This window comes from Mobula hypostoma, chromosome 8, assembly GCF_963921235.1.
Source record: "Mobula hypostoma chromosome 8, sMobHyp1.1, whole genome shotgun sequence".
Classification (NCBI taxonomy): domain Eukaryota; kingdom Metazoa; phylum Chordata; class Chondrichthyes; order Myliobatiformes; family Myliobatidae; genus Mobula; species Mobula hypostoma.
The window spans coordinates 27106716-27122606 of record NC_086104.1 but is presented as its reverse complement, the minus strand read 5'-3'; the positions used below and the strand labels follow the sequence as shown (position 1 = coordinate 27122606).

Here is a 15891-nt window from a genome sequence, read left to right as displayed (position 1 = left end):
AGAGCCATTGAAGACTTGGCAATGATTAATGCAGTAATTAGTTTGTACAGACTAAATTTCCATGGACTGCAATGTGTTTGTGACTAGGTCATTGGCTACAGTGATGTTAAATAATAAATAGCCATTGTTCAGGATATAGGGAATTATATTGTTGCTCCCATTCTGATCAGTACAAAGGGATCTTCTACATCTGTGCAAGGGAGTGGTAATACCTTGGTTTAACATTGCTTTTGAAAGAGAGTAATCTAGCATGTTCTCTGTTCTGCACTGGTGCATCAGACTAGAACTTAGAGCTCGAATCTTTGCAGGAATGAATACACAACTTTCTGCTGCAGAGACAAGAGGGGCACCAACTGACCATGATTGATATTTGGTAGCTAAGCAGTGGAAGCTAGATTGGACAGAAGCAGTAAATTTATGTTTATGATGATAACAAAAATAAGGGGAAGTTGCTATGTAACCAAAAGCAAACAATATGAAATTTTATATAACATAGAAGATACAACAGGCCAGTACAGGAACAGGCTTTACAGTCAACAATGGTGTGCTGAAGTAAATAATTTTGTAATCAGATTCCTAACTAAACTAATCTTTTCAGTCTATACAATGTCCATACCCTTCCTTTTACTGCATATTCATGTACCAGTCTAAGAGCCTCTGAACGCCCCTGTTATCTTCTCCTTCAGCACCACTCCAGGAAGCAGATTCTAGATATCCACCACTCTCTTTGTAAAATAATTGTCCTGCACAACTCCTTTGAACTTAAACCCTCTCACCTTAAATACTTGCCTCTTATTATCTGACAAAACCTCCGTTACAGCTCTCCTCAGACTCTGCCACTTCAGGGAAAACAAACTTAAGTTTTTTTTCAATTTCTCCTTATAGCATACATCCTCTAATCCAGATAGCATGCTGGTAAAACTCTCCTGAATCCCCTCCAACGGGTCCATGTCCTTTCTAAAACATTGAATCTCTGGAGAATGAAGCACCTTTTCCTGTACCTCTCTTAATCAAGTCTCTGTTATCCTCACAACATCATAATTCCATGTTTTAAGTTCATCAACCTTATTCATAATGTACTTAGCATTAAAATACACACACCTCAACCTGTCCATCCCATTATGTCAACTACCTTACTCCTGCCTGTTCTTATTGAACATGCCATCTCAATATCTCCACTTTCCGACCTGGTGCTCTGTCTCCCAAGTAGTATTAATGAATCTCCCAACCAGGATATCCAGTTAAGGTGCAACCGTACCTCTTGTACAATTCACCTCTGCCCCCGAAGATTCAGAAACCTGAAACCCTGCCCCCTGCAACAATTCTTCAGATATTTCTTCTATCTGCCTATTCTTACTCTGACTAGTAAATTGCACGGGACGTAATCCAGAGATTACTACCTTCAATCTCCTGCTTATCCTCGCTCCCCATACTGTCCGTGCAAGACCTCTTTCATCCTTTCTACATATGTCATTGGTGACAATGTGCATGACCTCTGGCTACTCACCCCCATCTTAAGAATCTTTTTCAGCCACTCTGAGGCAACCTTAGCCCCAGTACCTGGGAGGCAACACACCTAGCAGTATTATGTTATTGGAGCAAATGATAACCCCTACAAATTCCAGAGACAAAATGATTAAAACATTTTTAAAATAGTGTGTTATTCCAAGGAATTCAGATTGCAGTGTACAAGCTATCCGGGATATCCATGTAGAGAGATCATTCGGTATTAGTCTATGGGCCACCAAAAATATTAGTTATTGGTGAAAAAAATGGCTGCTGTAGAAACTCTTCATCTGGACTGAAAGAGCAGCTGGAAGATAGTCAGGTGACGAGGAGCGGTAGAGCGACACACACACACAAATGCTGGAGGAACTCAGCAGGTCAGGCGGCATCACTGGAGGGAAATGAACAGTCGACGTTTCAAGCTGAGACCCTCTATCAGGACTGGAAAGAAAGAGGGGAGACACCAGAATAAAAGGGTGGAGGAGGAGGAGCATGAGCTGGCTGGTGTGTCACAGGTGAATCCAAGTCAGAGGGGGAAGGTGGGTGGAGGGTGGATGAAGGAAGTGGAAATGAGCAGGGAAACTTGGAGGTAATAAGTAGAAGAGGCAAAGGGCTGACCAAGATGGAATCTGATAGGAGACGACAGTAGACCATGGAATAAATGGAAGGAGGTGGGGGAAAAAGAGGGAGGAAGATATGGGAATTGGTGAACAAGATGGAGGAAGATGTAAGGGCATGGGAGGTTAAAGAAAAGGGGTGAAGAAACCAGATGAATGAGGGGGGGAAAGTGAGAATAATCAGGAGTGGTTTCCAGAAATTAGTTTAATTAATGTTGATGCCATCAGGTTGGAGACTACCAAAATTAGATTACGATGTGTTGTTCCTCAAATTTGGGGCATGGAGGGGAGGAGAAGATGGCGGCGTGACGCAGCAATCTCCCATTCTGCGTCGGGAGCATAGGATGCAATAAATGACAATGATGGATCACATATGAAACATTGCCTCACCTGGAATGACTGTATAGGGCTCTGAATGGTGCTGGGGAAAGGAGGTAATGGTGAAGTAGTTACCATGCACAATCCTGATTTGATGGAGACAGCCGTGAGAAGCAAAGAGGAACATCTGGAGAAACTTCTGAAATACCCGCTTCGCTGCCGCTGCTACTGTGCGATCAAGAATCTCCGGAGGGGAAGGCCACAAATCCTCGGCTTTGCCTATTGCCTGTTGCTAGGGCCGGGGTTGAAGCACTCAGCAGAGATGGTACTCAGTGCTCGGTGTCGGAGAGCTGGTCGAAGTTTTTGGACAGACTCAAGAGTCAGCTGTGGTCGGGGGCTTCCAGAGTGCTGCATCGGCAAGTTTGCAGCACTGGAAGCTCATGGCAGGGAGAGTTTTTCTTCCTTCTACCGTCTGCGTGAGATGACAGGACTTTCAAGAGACTTTGAGACTTCTTTACCGTGCCCATGGCCTGTTCTTTATCAAATTACGGTATTGTTTTGCACTGTTGTAACTATATGTTATAATTATGTGGTTTTTGTCAGTTTTTCAGTCTTGGTTTGTCTTGTGTTTCTGTGATATTGCACCAGAGGAATATTGCATCATTTCTTAATGTATGCATTACTAAATGACAATAAAAGAGGACTGCATGTCCTCATAATCTAATCTAATCTAATAATCTAATCTAAATCTGCTTCAAGCTTCAATTTGGCAGTAGAGGGGACTGTGGCCAGACTTGTCAGTGTGGGATTGGAAAGTAGAATAAAAATGGCTGGCTAGGGAGCTCAATAAAGCAATCTCTCTTTCTGCATTGGGAGCACAGGATGCAATAAATGACAGTGATGGATCACATATGAAACATTGTCTCACCTGGAATGACCGTATAGGGCTCTGAATGGTGCTGGGGGAAGGAGGTATAGGGGCAGGGTTAACACTTAGCATGGTTGAAGGGAAAAATACCTGGTGGGATGGAATGACCAGACAAATGAGTCACAGAAAGAGTGATCCCTTTGGAAACTGGTGAGGGAAGGGGAGGGAAGATGTGCCTAGTGTCTTAAACACAGATTTAAGATGGTGCTGGTGAATTTCAGTGATTTGTGGCTGGTGGCCGATGAAACAGGAAAAACAATCAAACACTTTGTTAATTACTCTTTTTCCGGTAAAGCATCACAAGCAATGGTCTGTAATTTCTCTTTGGACTTGGAGGCAATTCGATGTGACAGAACCGAGGCAAGGCAAGGCAGTGGGCTCGTCACCGAGGTTCAAATGGTTTAAGTGCTGAGCTGAGTTGGAAAGGTCAGGTATAGGCCGAAACGAGGCATCGGGGTCCAGGCCCCAGAGCGTATCAAAGAGACTGAACCCAATGTTTGAACAATAATTTAGGCGCTGGACCAGATTGAAAAGGACAGGATATCGGGGCCTGAGGTGAGGGATGGGCCAGTTCAGCTCGTTGCTCGGCTCTGCGCTGAACTACGAGGGGTGATTGATAAGTTTGTGGCCTAAGTTAGAAGGAGTGAATTTTAGAAAACCTAGCACATTTATTTTTCAACATAGTCCCCTCCTACATTTACACACTTAGTCCAGCGGTCGTGGAGCATAGGGATCTTGGACCTCCAGAAAGTGTTCACAGCGGGGGTGATTGATACATTTGTGGCCTGAGGTAGAAGGAGATGAGTTATACAGCTCTCGTTACATGCACATGCAGGTCAACTCTTTGAGTGATTATGCAGAAAGTTTTAAGTTAATAACTCATCTCCTTCTACCTTAGGCCACGGACTTATCAATCACCCCTGCCATGGACACTTTCTGGAGGTCCAAGATCCGGATGTTCCACGACTGCTGGACTAGGTGAGTAAATGTAGGAGGGGACTATGTTGAAAAATAAATGTGCTAGGTTTCCTAAAATTGACTCCTTCTACCTTAGGACATGAACTAATCAATCACCCCATGTATGAGTCTGGGACGGACTCGCTGTCGACTTCAGTTCAAACTGCTATTCGCTTGCATTTATTGTTTGCATGATTTGTTTTTTTTTGCACATTGGATATTTGATGGTCTTTCTTTTTGTTCTTTTGGATTTGTTTGTTTTGTGGCTGCTTGTTAGGAGACAACTTTCAAGGTTGTATAATGTATACATTATTTGGTAATAAATGTACTTTGAACATTGGTGGATTTCCTTTGAAAATGGCAGAAGTGATGTCGAATGTCGTTTTGGATTTGGAGGTTCATGACGTTCTTGGCGAGAATAAGGAGAAACCCAGTCCTTGTTATGTTGGTCAGGGAGATGGGATGAGTGCAGACTAAACAAGCGTAGTCTTGAGGGCCTCCTGATGGGGGACTGAAGTATTCCCAGATCACTTTGTCCTACTGCCTCCCTCACTGCTCTGCCATTCATTGTGCAAGTCCTACCCTGGTCTGTCCTCCTACAGTGCAATACCTCACACCTGTCTGCATTAAATTCCACTTTTCTAGCTGGTTTCAATGCCGCTGCGAACTTTGGTAGCATTCCTTGTTGTCCACTAACCCCCCAATTTTGGTGTCATCTGCAAATTTTCTGATCCATTTTACCACATTATCATCCAGATCATTGACATAGGTAACAAACAACAACAGTCCCAGCACCGATCCCCATAACACACCACAAGTCACAGGCCTCCAGTCTGAGAGGCAACTCTCTGCTACTACTCTCTGGCTTCTCCCACAAAGACAATGTTGAATGAAATTTACTACCTTATCTAACATTCTTGACCAACTTCTCACGTGGGACCTTCTCAAGGGCCTTGCTAAAGTCCATGTAGATGGTATTCATTGCCTTTTCTTTTATCAACTTTCCTGGTATCTTCTTAAAAAGCTTAGTAACAATGTTTAAACATGCACAAAGCTATGTTGACTATCTCTAATCAGTCGCTGTCTATCCGAATACGGTGGATTCTAGTTAACTGGTCCAGCTGTTAATTGAGTCAGCCACTTATTTGGGACAACTCCTAAAGAAGAAAACTCTTCAAGAAAATAGCTGGGATTCCCTTCAATTATTTTGGTCATTATGCCACTTAATTGACACAGGAGATAGCTGCCAAACAGCTTCTTACTAGCGTCAGTCAAGTGAACTTGTGTGCCCGTTAGACAGTATACCATGATCAGAGCAAAGAGTTTTTAAATAGCATTGTGTGTGGTTATGTTCAAAAAGCAGTGAATTTTATCGTTGATAGTTGGCGACACATAAGCAATAAGACCATTTAGAATTGTTTTGTTCACTGTTGTTTCAAGCCTTCAGGCTTAGGGATGCCAGAAACAGCTGGGAGTGAAAATGAAATGATTTTATTACTTCGATGAGTTAGGAATTAAGAAGAATTTGAAAATATTGACAATCATCTTGAATGTTACAATGAAAATGAAGAATTGGAGTACGCAATCATTGAAATTATTGTATGAATGCAATCCAATATCTGCACTAGATGCCTGCAATTTTGTTCATTTACAGTCGATCAAAAGAACATGGCAGCATGTTGGTTGTCCATCGTATCCGACAATCATGGTGAAAGCTGTGTGGGTGAGCTTTTACAGTGGTAAAGCCTTTCGACTAGGGCAGATCCACTCTCTTGACTTCAGAAGTTCAGATATAATGGTGCCATAGTTGTCATAAACTGTGGTCTTCCTTGGTTACAGTGGGTAAACATGACTTCCGTGCCTTATCACGCCTTCGCACTCTACGAGGCATTGCCTAAGCATCTTCTTGGCCATTAGATCTCACTGTTGATCTCATCTGCCCAGTCTACTGGAGCTGATCATATGTTAGGACAGGCATGTCCCTATTTCACTGGGGTATGAGACCCGCCATGTACCGTCACCCACTTTAGCCCACCTGTCAAAGTGGTGTACGGGGATGTGGCCGTTGTCTCATACAAACAGCTACTTGGAGCCACAGGTGAGAGCTGAGTATCTGGTGGGGACCAAAGGTGAGTGAGCTGCTTCAGAATGGACACGAAAAGCCCTTTCACCAGAGGTGCTACCCCTCCCTGGAGACCCTATACACTGGATGAATTCCTTCAACAAAAACTAATAGGAACAGTTTTATAGTACTGTAGTAGCATTCACAGTGGTCTAATTTGTTCTGTATTTCATTTAAACACATAATTCATTACTCAGTTAAACAATAGTTTTTTTGTACCTGTGTAATGACCTGGGAAAGGCTTCCCTGCGAATGTAATGTAGAGTTATGACTGGAGATAATGGGGGCTGTGGAATGTGCACTGGCCAATGAGGGGAAATGATTTTCTTTCTTGTGTGCTTGAGCGAAGGTTTCACGGTCTTTTGTTTGGCGGAAGATGGAGAGAGAAAATGCCAAAACGGGGAAGTCATAGACTGCAGGACGGAGTGGACTTGGAATGGGGTGGGGTGTCAACTCCCGATGAGAAAATCGATGGAGAGTGAACTGACAAGAAAACCGTGAGCTCCAACATTACACATTAGACTGTGTCATGAGAATGGGTTCTTTTCCTTTTTTGTTTTCTTTACTAAGTAAAGGCATCCATTAGTCTTGTGAGACCATGGAACCTACATACAAAGTAATAATTATAAAGCTCAATCATTTAATTGCATATTGTGTACCATCTGTTATTTCGTGGTACTGATTTGTAACAGGGGAACACATCTCACAGCATCCACCCAAATAAGATTTCTTAAGTTTGGCCAGGCTGGAGGTTGTCTTCCCCTAGATTAAGCTGCTAGCCAAACCTGACGGTTACACCTGTTTAACCTTTTTCATGAAACTCTGACTAATTGGGCCAAAATGTATTGATCCCGATGTGTCCCAATTAACTAGAATCCACTATACTTATATATCGGGTCCCTCACAATAATTTCTAATAGCTTACCCACTATTCATGCCAGGCTTATTCTTAGAGAATTTCCTAAATAACAGAATAACATTAGCTATCCTCCAGTCCCCTGGCACCTCACCCGTGGCTAAAACCTCAATATGTCTGCTAAGACCCCTGCAATGAATGTAATGGCCTCCAACAAGGTCTGAGGGAACTCCTTGTCAGGCCCTGGGGATTAATCATGGCAGAGATGGAGGAACTGAGAGAAGAGAATAGCATCCTTGCATGTGACACGGTGGGAAGTGTTGTAGTCAGGATAATTGTAGGAGTCAGTGGGTCTGTAAAAGATGTTGATAGATAATATGACTCTGGAGTTGGAGACAGACAGCTGAAGAAAGGGGAGAAAGGTGATCAGAGATGGACCAAGTAAATTTGATAGCAGTGTAGAAGTTGGTGGCGAATTTGATTAAAGTGATGATCTCCGCATGCCTGCAGGAAGCAGTACTAATACGGTCATCAAACGAATGGAGAAAGAGTCGGACAGGGTTACCAGCATAGGTTTGGGACATGGATAGTTCCACATCGCCAACAGAAAGGTAGGTATTCTGTACCTAGAGCCCATGCAAATGCCCATCACTACACCTTTGTCTGGAGTAAGTGGAAGGAGCCAGAAGAGATGTTAAGGGTAAATTCGGCCAAATAGAGGAGAATGGTATTGGAGGGAGACTGGCTGGGACTGTTATCGAGAAATAAGCAGAGAGCCTTGAGGAATTCCTGATGGAAGATGGAGGTGTACAGGGACCGGATGTCCATGGTGAAAATGAGGCAGTCAGGATCGGGAGAGCTGAGAGTTATTGATGTGGTGGAGAGCATTTTAAATGTCATGGATAGAGATAGGAAGGTACCAGCCTAAGAGGGACAAAATGGAGTCCAGATATGAAGCCACAAGTTCAGTAGAGCAGGAGCAGGTGGAAACAATGGGCCTACCAGGGCAGTTTAGTTTGTGGATCTTGGGTAGGAGGTAGAAACATGCAGAGCAGGTTTGAGGAACATGAGTTTGTAGTTGTAGAGCAGAGATCTGCAAAGGTGATTAGGTCGACAGTGGTGTAGGAGACAGTGGGTTTCTGGTTAAATAAAACAATATGTCCAAGAGAGCTGCTGCCTGGCCTCAGCAAGGTAGAGGTCGGTCTGCCAGACTACAACAGCACCACCTTGTCTATGGGTTTGACACTGAGTTAGGATTAGTGTGGAGAGTGGAGAGCAGAACATTTAGAGGGGTTGAAATTGAAATAGGTGAGGGAAATGGTGAAGTCGAGATGGCTAATATCCTGTCAGCAATTAGGAGATGAAAAAATTCAGAGCAGGCAGAAGTGTCCATGAGGAGGAAGAGGGCTTAAGGCAGGAGGAGTCATCAATGTGGGACGAGGCAAGACCTGACAAGTAATAAGTGAATGAAAGTGCGGAATTAATTGGCAGATGAAGTCAGATAGGAGATGAACTGGTGGGAATAGTGATAGAGGCTAGGAGTTGAGAGGCGGAGGCGACAAAGTGTTATGAAATTTGATAAGAAAGGAAGGTGAACAGAAACCAAATAAGAGTGGTATGGCGGAAAGGTGGAACTAGTGGGCGGAGTGGACACAGTGGAAGTTGTGGGTGATGTGCAGATTGAGAAGGTGGAGGAGGGGAGGAAAACTGGGTGATGGGCTGGTCGAGTTGACTTCAAAGTTCAAAGTAAAATATTATCAAAACAATGTCACCATTTACTACCCTGAGATTCATTCCCTTGCAGGCATTCACAGTAGAACAAAGAAATACAATAGAATCAATGCAAAACACAAAGACTGAAAAGATAACCAACGTGCAAAAGAAGATGAACTGTGAAAATGCAATAAAAATAATGATAACAAACAAACAAATAAATAAATAAACACTGAGAACGCGACTTGTAGAATCCTTGAAAGTGAGTCCATGCCTTGTGGAATCAGTTCAGTGTTGAGGCGAGTGAAGTTACCCTTGCCTCACGCTTGGAAAGAAGAGTACTGTACTTGCGACAGGTTTCCTCCCTCATTCCAAAGACAGGCTTGGTCACGTGAATGCATTTGGGCAGTGTGGACTCATTGGTCCACACAAGCCAGTTACTCTAAACAAAATTGTAATAGAACTACCCAGGCAGAATGAGTTGCTGCTCTTTTAGATTACATTGGACTGACCCTGGCAGTGGAAGAAGCAGAGGACAGACAGGGTGTGAGAATAGAATGGGGAATTATTATGGTCTGCAACCAGGAGCTTCTAACAGCCATGGAAGATAGAGCTTGGCAAAGCCAACATCACAATATGTGATGGCAATGAAGAAAGCTAACTCAAAGTAGTGTTCAAGTTTGAAGAAATTACTTTTAGTCTCCAGTGGTTGCTATAATATGCCATGTTAAGTACAGAACTTGCTGAAATGTTTCCATCACTATAATACAGCAGAGATGTACAGTTACTGGAAGCAAAGCAGAGATTGACAACTTACAACATCTGAGATATGGAGAAAGAGTACAAAGCCTTGATTGTTTAATTCAGAGGTTAAGAAAAATGTCCATATTACTTAATATTGAATATTTTCAAGTGAGTTTAAAGAGACTTTTAAAATTGTTGCACGCTCTAGAAACAATGAAACATGAGCGATCTCACACATCTATTCTAATTTTGATCTCGAGCTTAAAGGTGTACAGATAGTTAAACTATTACATGTACAGAAAATATACTTATTTAGATTTTACCACATGAATGGCAACAATCCATCCCAAGCGCACAAAAACACAAAATATCACTTCACTGCTGAATTTGGTACTTCCATCTGAATTAGAAATGACCAACCTAGTCATTTGGCAAACTTTTGCAGTATTTATTACTTTTTTGATAGAAATCCATTCTACATACATGCATATTAATAATACAAAATATGCCCAATCATGCTTCCACTTTTACATATATTTAACTACCTAGAGATTTTACTGCAGTTGCTTCAACTAAAATCGCTGACCAACTTTACTACTTCAGATGATTTTTACATCAATAGAAAATGTGTCTATCTCTGTACAAATATTCTTTTCCATGTGAATATTTACAATATAAACACTGACGACCATTTGGTAACCAAACAGTAAAGCAGCCAAAATGATCAATGTAAAACTTAGGTACTCTCATTTTCTTCTCATCAACAAATGCACAGAAAGGCTGCACAGTCATCCAAACAACTCCGCTGGGTTAAAAAAAAGTATCCATTTACAAATCAGAGATACAATTCGCCAATTCTGGATTTGAAATGAACTATAACTTGCTGAGAACTAATATATTCAATAGCATTGCTATAATAAATATTTAAATGTAATTTTAAAAATTTAATAAACAGATATATATGATTAGAAGTTTTATAAAATAAAAAAAAACTCTTTATTAAACGCAGCATGTCCTTAGGATCCTGAATAATGGATATTATACAGACATGAAAAGTTCCTTGATATATAAATAGATTGCCTTTGGCACATACAATTCCTTAAATATTTAACTTAAATTTATTATAGTTTACAGTAAACATGCAATGTTTTAATATTTTGTGAACTAGGACTAATATCCTGGAATTTTAATATTATTTATTGGTCTCTTTATCTTCACAGGGATCTTATTCTCGAAGTCAACCTTGCTCTTTCTTATCATACACGAACATACATGTTCTGTACAACAGGGCGTATTCGAGGAGTGAAAGAGACGTCTACATGAAAAGATTGTTTAAAATTAAAATATGGAAGTATATTAATATTCTTTTAAAATTAAATATATGGATATATTACCTATCGTTCAGCACGGAAATTAATCCTAACGTATTATTACTGTCTTATAACGTATTCACAAAGTCTAATGAACTCGCGGCCTGGGCAATCACAGAAATACAATATGGATCTGTAACCAGAGTCCATTCGCTGTATAGGCAGAGATAAAGAGCTTGCTTCCAGCTGCTGTAGTCTATTTATTCTGTAACACATGCTATCAGGAATTGCAGTTTCTTTTACATTCTGAGCTGGTGAAAAATTGTCATTTAAGTAGCCCAGTACAGTAAGACTCACAATTCTGTTTCGCATTCTCTACCCAACAGTGATATTAAAAGGTCACATGTCTCACGAACTAATCGGTTAATTTTGCAAGGATTTTAATCTTTATTTTATATCAGCACTTATAAACAGGTCGAAAGATAATAAGCTATAAAAGGAAAGCATACCATGCTTTTTCTTTAGAGGACAATGTTGGCATTCCTGTAGCAACAATTCATTCATGGTCACAAAAAATCCCTTTTAAGGTAAATTAGTGCTACTGTACATCGACAGAACGCAATGTCAATCTTTCTGAAGGCAGAGGTTTTAAGGATTGCGGTATGGGCAATTCCTTCACACTGGCTGGGAAATTTGACGGTGGAAGGCATTTTAAGACGCCTTGCATAGAAATGAGGAATAAAGTGGCGGGCGTTTTCCCAGAGAGGTAGTTGTATTTGTCTTCCCCCAGAAGCCTGTTCCATTCAGCTGGGTTGTCGTTCAAATCCCTCTTCATCTTGAATTGTAGGTTTGAGGTGAAGAGCAGCAGGTGATCGATGCACAACTTTTTGGACTCTACGTTGATCTTGGAGACCTGGAGCTGTTCCAGAATCACATCCAGCGGGGTGAGCCCTTTGCTGTCGACAATCTTCGGCGAAGCCCCGCTCCCCAGCAGCATTAGAACGCTTTCGGCTCGCAGAAGCTCGCAGGCCAAGTGGAGTGGAGTTTTCCCGTCCTCGACGTGAAAACAGCCCTTCCTGTTAACGTACGACTTGAAGCCGGGCAGCTGGCTGGCGATCTTCAGGATCAGGCCCAGGATGTCTTTGCGGTCGTACCTGACAGCCATGGTGAGATGAGGGGCGGATGAAGGACAGCAACAGAACCGATCCCCGGGCATTTCCAGAGCCTCGTCCGCGTAACGGGACAGCAAGTACTGGGCATAGGGGAGGTGATTGTGCACCACTGCGTACAGGAGGGCTTCCGAAGGGGTGTAAGTGCGGAGTTTGGTGTTCTCTTCCCAGTAAAATGATTCCATCGTCCTCATTTCCTCCAGCATCCACACTGGCTTACGGTCCCTGACTGCCTGGTAGAACATGTATGACAGAAATTTGCATTGTCTTTGGTTATCCTGGCTGGAAGGCGAGTTGTTGCACATGATAAAAAGAAACAGACCTGCTAGAGTGGTCTACGCCAAGCGAACTCCCGAATCTTGTTAATTTAAATCCTGCACACACGCGGGGGTGAAATCTGGCCAGTGCATTTTCGCAGCGACATTTGCGAGGGTGCAGCCTCTCCAGGGCAGCCTCCTGGATCTGGATTTTGCCGGGCAACCTTCCCTCCTCCTTTGCCTCCCTGTGCTGTTTTCGCCGCAGCTTCAGGGAGACGCATTGAAGCCGGTCATGACAAACACCAGCGACGAAGGCGGACAAGCTGCACTTCCCAGCATCGGCTGTACTGCTGCCAGTGGCGGCGGATGCGCGCTGCGCGCTCTCGCGGCTCGCCCTCCTCCCACCACCCCAGTCTGCCTCCACAACCTCCTGTCACTTCCACCGGGGCAGCGGCGGATGGAGAGACAGCATAATGCAGAGCACTGACCAAACAGCAAACGGCAAAGGAGCAACGACCAAAATTAAAAAAAAAATGAGGGAGAGAAAAAAAACCTAAAGTGATTACCAGAAGACGTCACGACAAATTATAATTACAAAACTATGAAATGGTCCGTGAAATTAAGCATGGTTAGAGTGATGCAACAAAAGGTAAAACATGACTTGGCAGATGGCAGCTGCAAATGAGTTGGTACCGGCGCCACTCAGCCAAAAAGCCTCACGAATCGCTGCCACGGAGAGTTCACGTCCCACTGATATTCCACGCCGGTACACTGGAACATCTTGTTCACGTCAGGATTCTATTATCGATAAAGGTATCCCTTATTTCCGTCTAACACACAATACGTGAGACAATACACGTGAACTTGGCATTTGGATGCATCTAGCGCCCGTCCTTAACTGGCTTCCCCGATGTGTCAGAAAGCATTTCAGAGTCAGACTGGGCTTGGCACACACAGATGTCCCATGGCCTTAGATAGGATTGCATTATTAACATAATCTAGTCGGTTTAAATACCTTAAATCATCAAACTGACAGAACCACACCAGAGACCTTCACGGTAACGTGTGCGTCCTGATCATTAGGGGAGGCGTCTCCTTTAATAAATATACCACACAATCTGTTTCATCAGAGAATTGCACCAACAACTCAAATGCCTATTACAGACATTTCCTTTGTGACACCAATTGCCTTTCCCACCATCTCTACCACTAAGATTAATGTGCTTTCTACCTTTCTCAGTTCTGATGACCTGTTTCTCTTCGGGCAGATGCTCTTGGACTTGCTGTGTTTTCCAGCATTTCCTGTTTTTATTTCAGATTTCCAGCATCTGCGGCTTTTTTTCCCAAATGTCTAGAAATTGGAATTCACACACTCTGAACAGATTGGCACCCAGTCAAACTCTGCCAAAATTATTGGAGAGCTTGTCTCAACTTCGAGCAGCTTGGTAACCAAATTCATTCATTAAAACACTACTGGCAGGTTTCCCGCCTGCTGCGTCAATCCCACACGCTCTGCTAGGAAGTGAGTCGGATCCTTAAATTTTCAGTAGCTACCACAACACAGCAACATGAAGGTTACCATGGAGATGAGGGAAGGGTGAGGAGGAAGAACGTGTGCTCTGCAATGTCAATGTGTTTAGTTACATCCTCAAAAAATTCAATCAGGCTGGCAAAGCACGACCTGCCCCTGACAAAGCCATGCTGACTACTCCTAATCATATTATACCTCCCCAAATTTTCATAAATCCTGCCTCTCAGGATCTTCTCCATCAACTTACCAACCACTGAGGTAAGACTCACTGGTCTATAATTTCCTGGGCTATTTTTACTCCCTTTCTTGAATAAAGGAACAACATCTGCAACCCTCCAATCCTCTAGAAACTCTCCCGTCCCCATTGATGATGCAAAGATCATCGCCAGAGGCTCAGCAATCTCCTCCCCTGCCTCCCACATTAGCCTAAGGTACATCTCATCTGGACCCGGCGACTTATCCAACCAGTGTATATGATTTCAGCAAGGCATTTGATAAGGTATACCATGCAAGGCTTATAGAGAAAGTAAGGAGGCATGGGATCCAAGGGAATATTGCTTTGTAGATCCAGAACTGGCTTGCCCACAGAAGGCAAAGAGTGGTTGTAGATGGGTTATATCCTGCATGGCGGTAGTTACCAGTGGAGTGCCTCAGGGATCTGTTCTGGAACCCTTACTCTTTGTGATTTTTATAAATGACCTGGATGAGGAAGTGGAGGGATGGGTTAGTAAGTTTGATGATGACACAAAGGTTGGAGGTGTTGTGGATAGTGCGGAGGGCTGTCAGATGTTACAGTGGGACATTGATAGTTTGCCAAACTGGGCTGAGCAATGGCAGATGGATTTCAACCCAGATAAGTGTGAAGTGGTTCATTTTGGTAGGTCAAATATGATGGCAGAATATAGTATTATTGGTAAGACTCTTGGCAATGTGGAAGATCAGAGGGATCTTGGGGTCCAAGTCCATAGGACACTCAAAACAGCTGCGCAGGTTGACTCTGTGGTTAAGAAGTTGTACAGTGTATTGGTCTTCATCAATCATGGAATTGAATTTAGGAGCCAAGAGGTAATGTTGCAACTATAGAGGACCCTGGTCAGACCACACTTGGAGTACTGTGCTCAGTTCCAGTTGCCTCACTACAGGAAGGTTGTGGAAGCCATAGAAAGGGTGCAGAGGAGATTTACAAGGATGTTGCCTGGATTGGGGAGCATGCCTTATGAGAATAGAACATAGAACAGTACAGCACAGTACAGGCCCTTTGGCCCACAATGTTGTGCCGACCCTCAAACCCTGCCTCCCACCTTAAATTCCTCCATATACCTGTCCAGTAGTCTCTTAAATTTCACCAGTGTATCTGCCTCCACCACTAATTCAGGCAGTGCATTCCACGCACCAACTGCTCTCTGAGTAAAAAACCTTCCTCTAATATCCCCCTTGAACTTCCCACCCCTTACTGTAAAGCCATATCCTCTTGTATTGAGCAGTGGTGCCCTGGGGAAGAGGCGCTGGCTATCCACTCTATCTATTCCTCTTAATATCTTGTATACCTCTATCATGTATCCTCTCATCCTCCATCTCTCCAAAGAGTAAAGCCCTAGCTCGCTTAATCTCTGATCATAATGCAAACTCTCTAAACCAGGCAGCATTCTGGTAAATCTCCTCTGTACCCTTTCCAATGCATCCACATCCTTCCTATAGTCAGGTGACCAGAACTGGACACAGTACTCCAAGTGTGGCCTAACCACAGTTTTACAGAGCTGCATCATTACCTCGTGACTCTTAAACTCTATCCCTCGACTTATGAAAGCTAACACCCAATAAGCTTTCTTAACTACCCTATCTACCTGTGAGGCAACTTTCAGG

General features: G+C 43.1%; 1 protein-coding gene across 1 annotated transcript; it reads right to left on the bottom strand.

Annotated features, from left to right (window-relative positions):
• Window positions 1-9855: 9855 nt before the first annotated feature.
• zgc:112001 (uncharacterized protein LOC550384 homolog) lies at window positions 9856-12949 on the bottom strand. The gene has a single exon (XM_063055006.1). It carries the CDS (start codon window positions 12543-12545, stop codon window positions 11670-11672), a length of 876 nt encoding a protein of 291 aa, XP_062911076.1. The 5' UTR covers window positions 12546-12949; the 3' UTR covers window positions 9856-11669.
• Between the last annotated feature and the right edge of the window lie 2942 nt (window positions 12950-15891).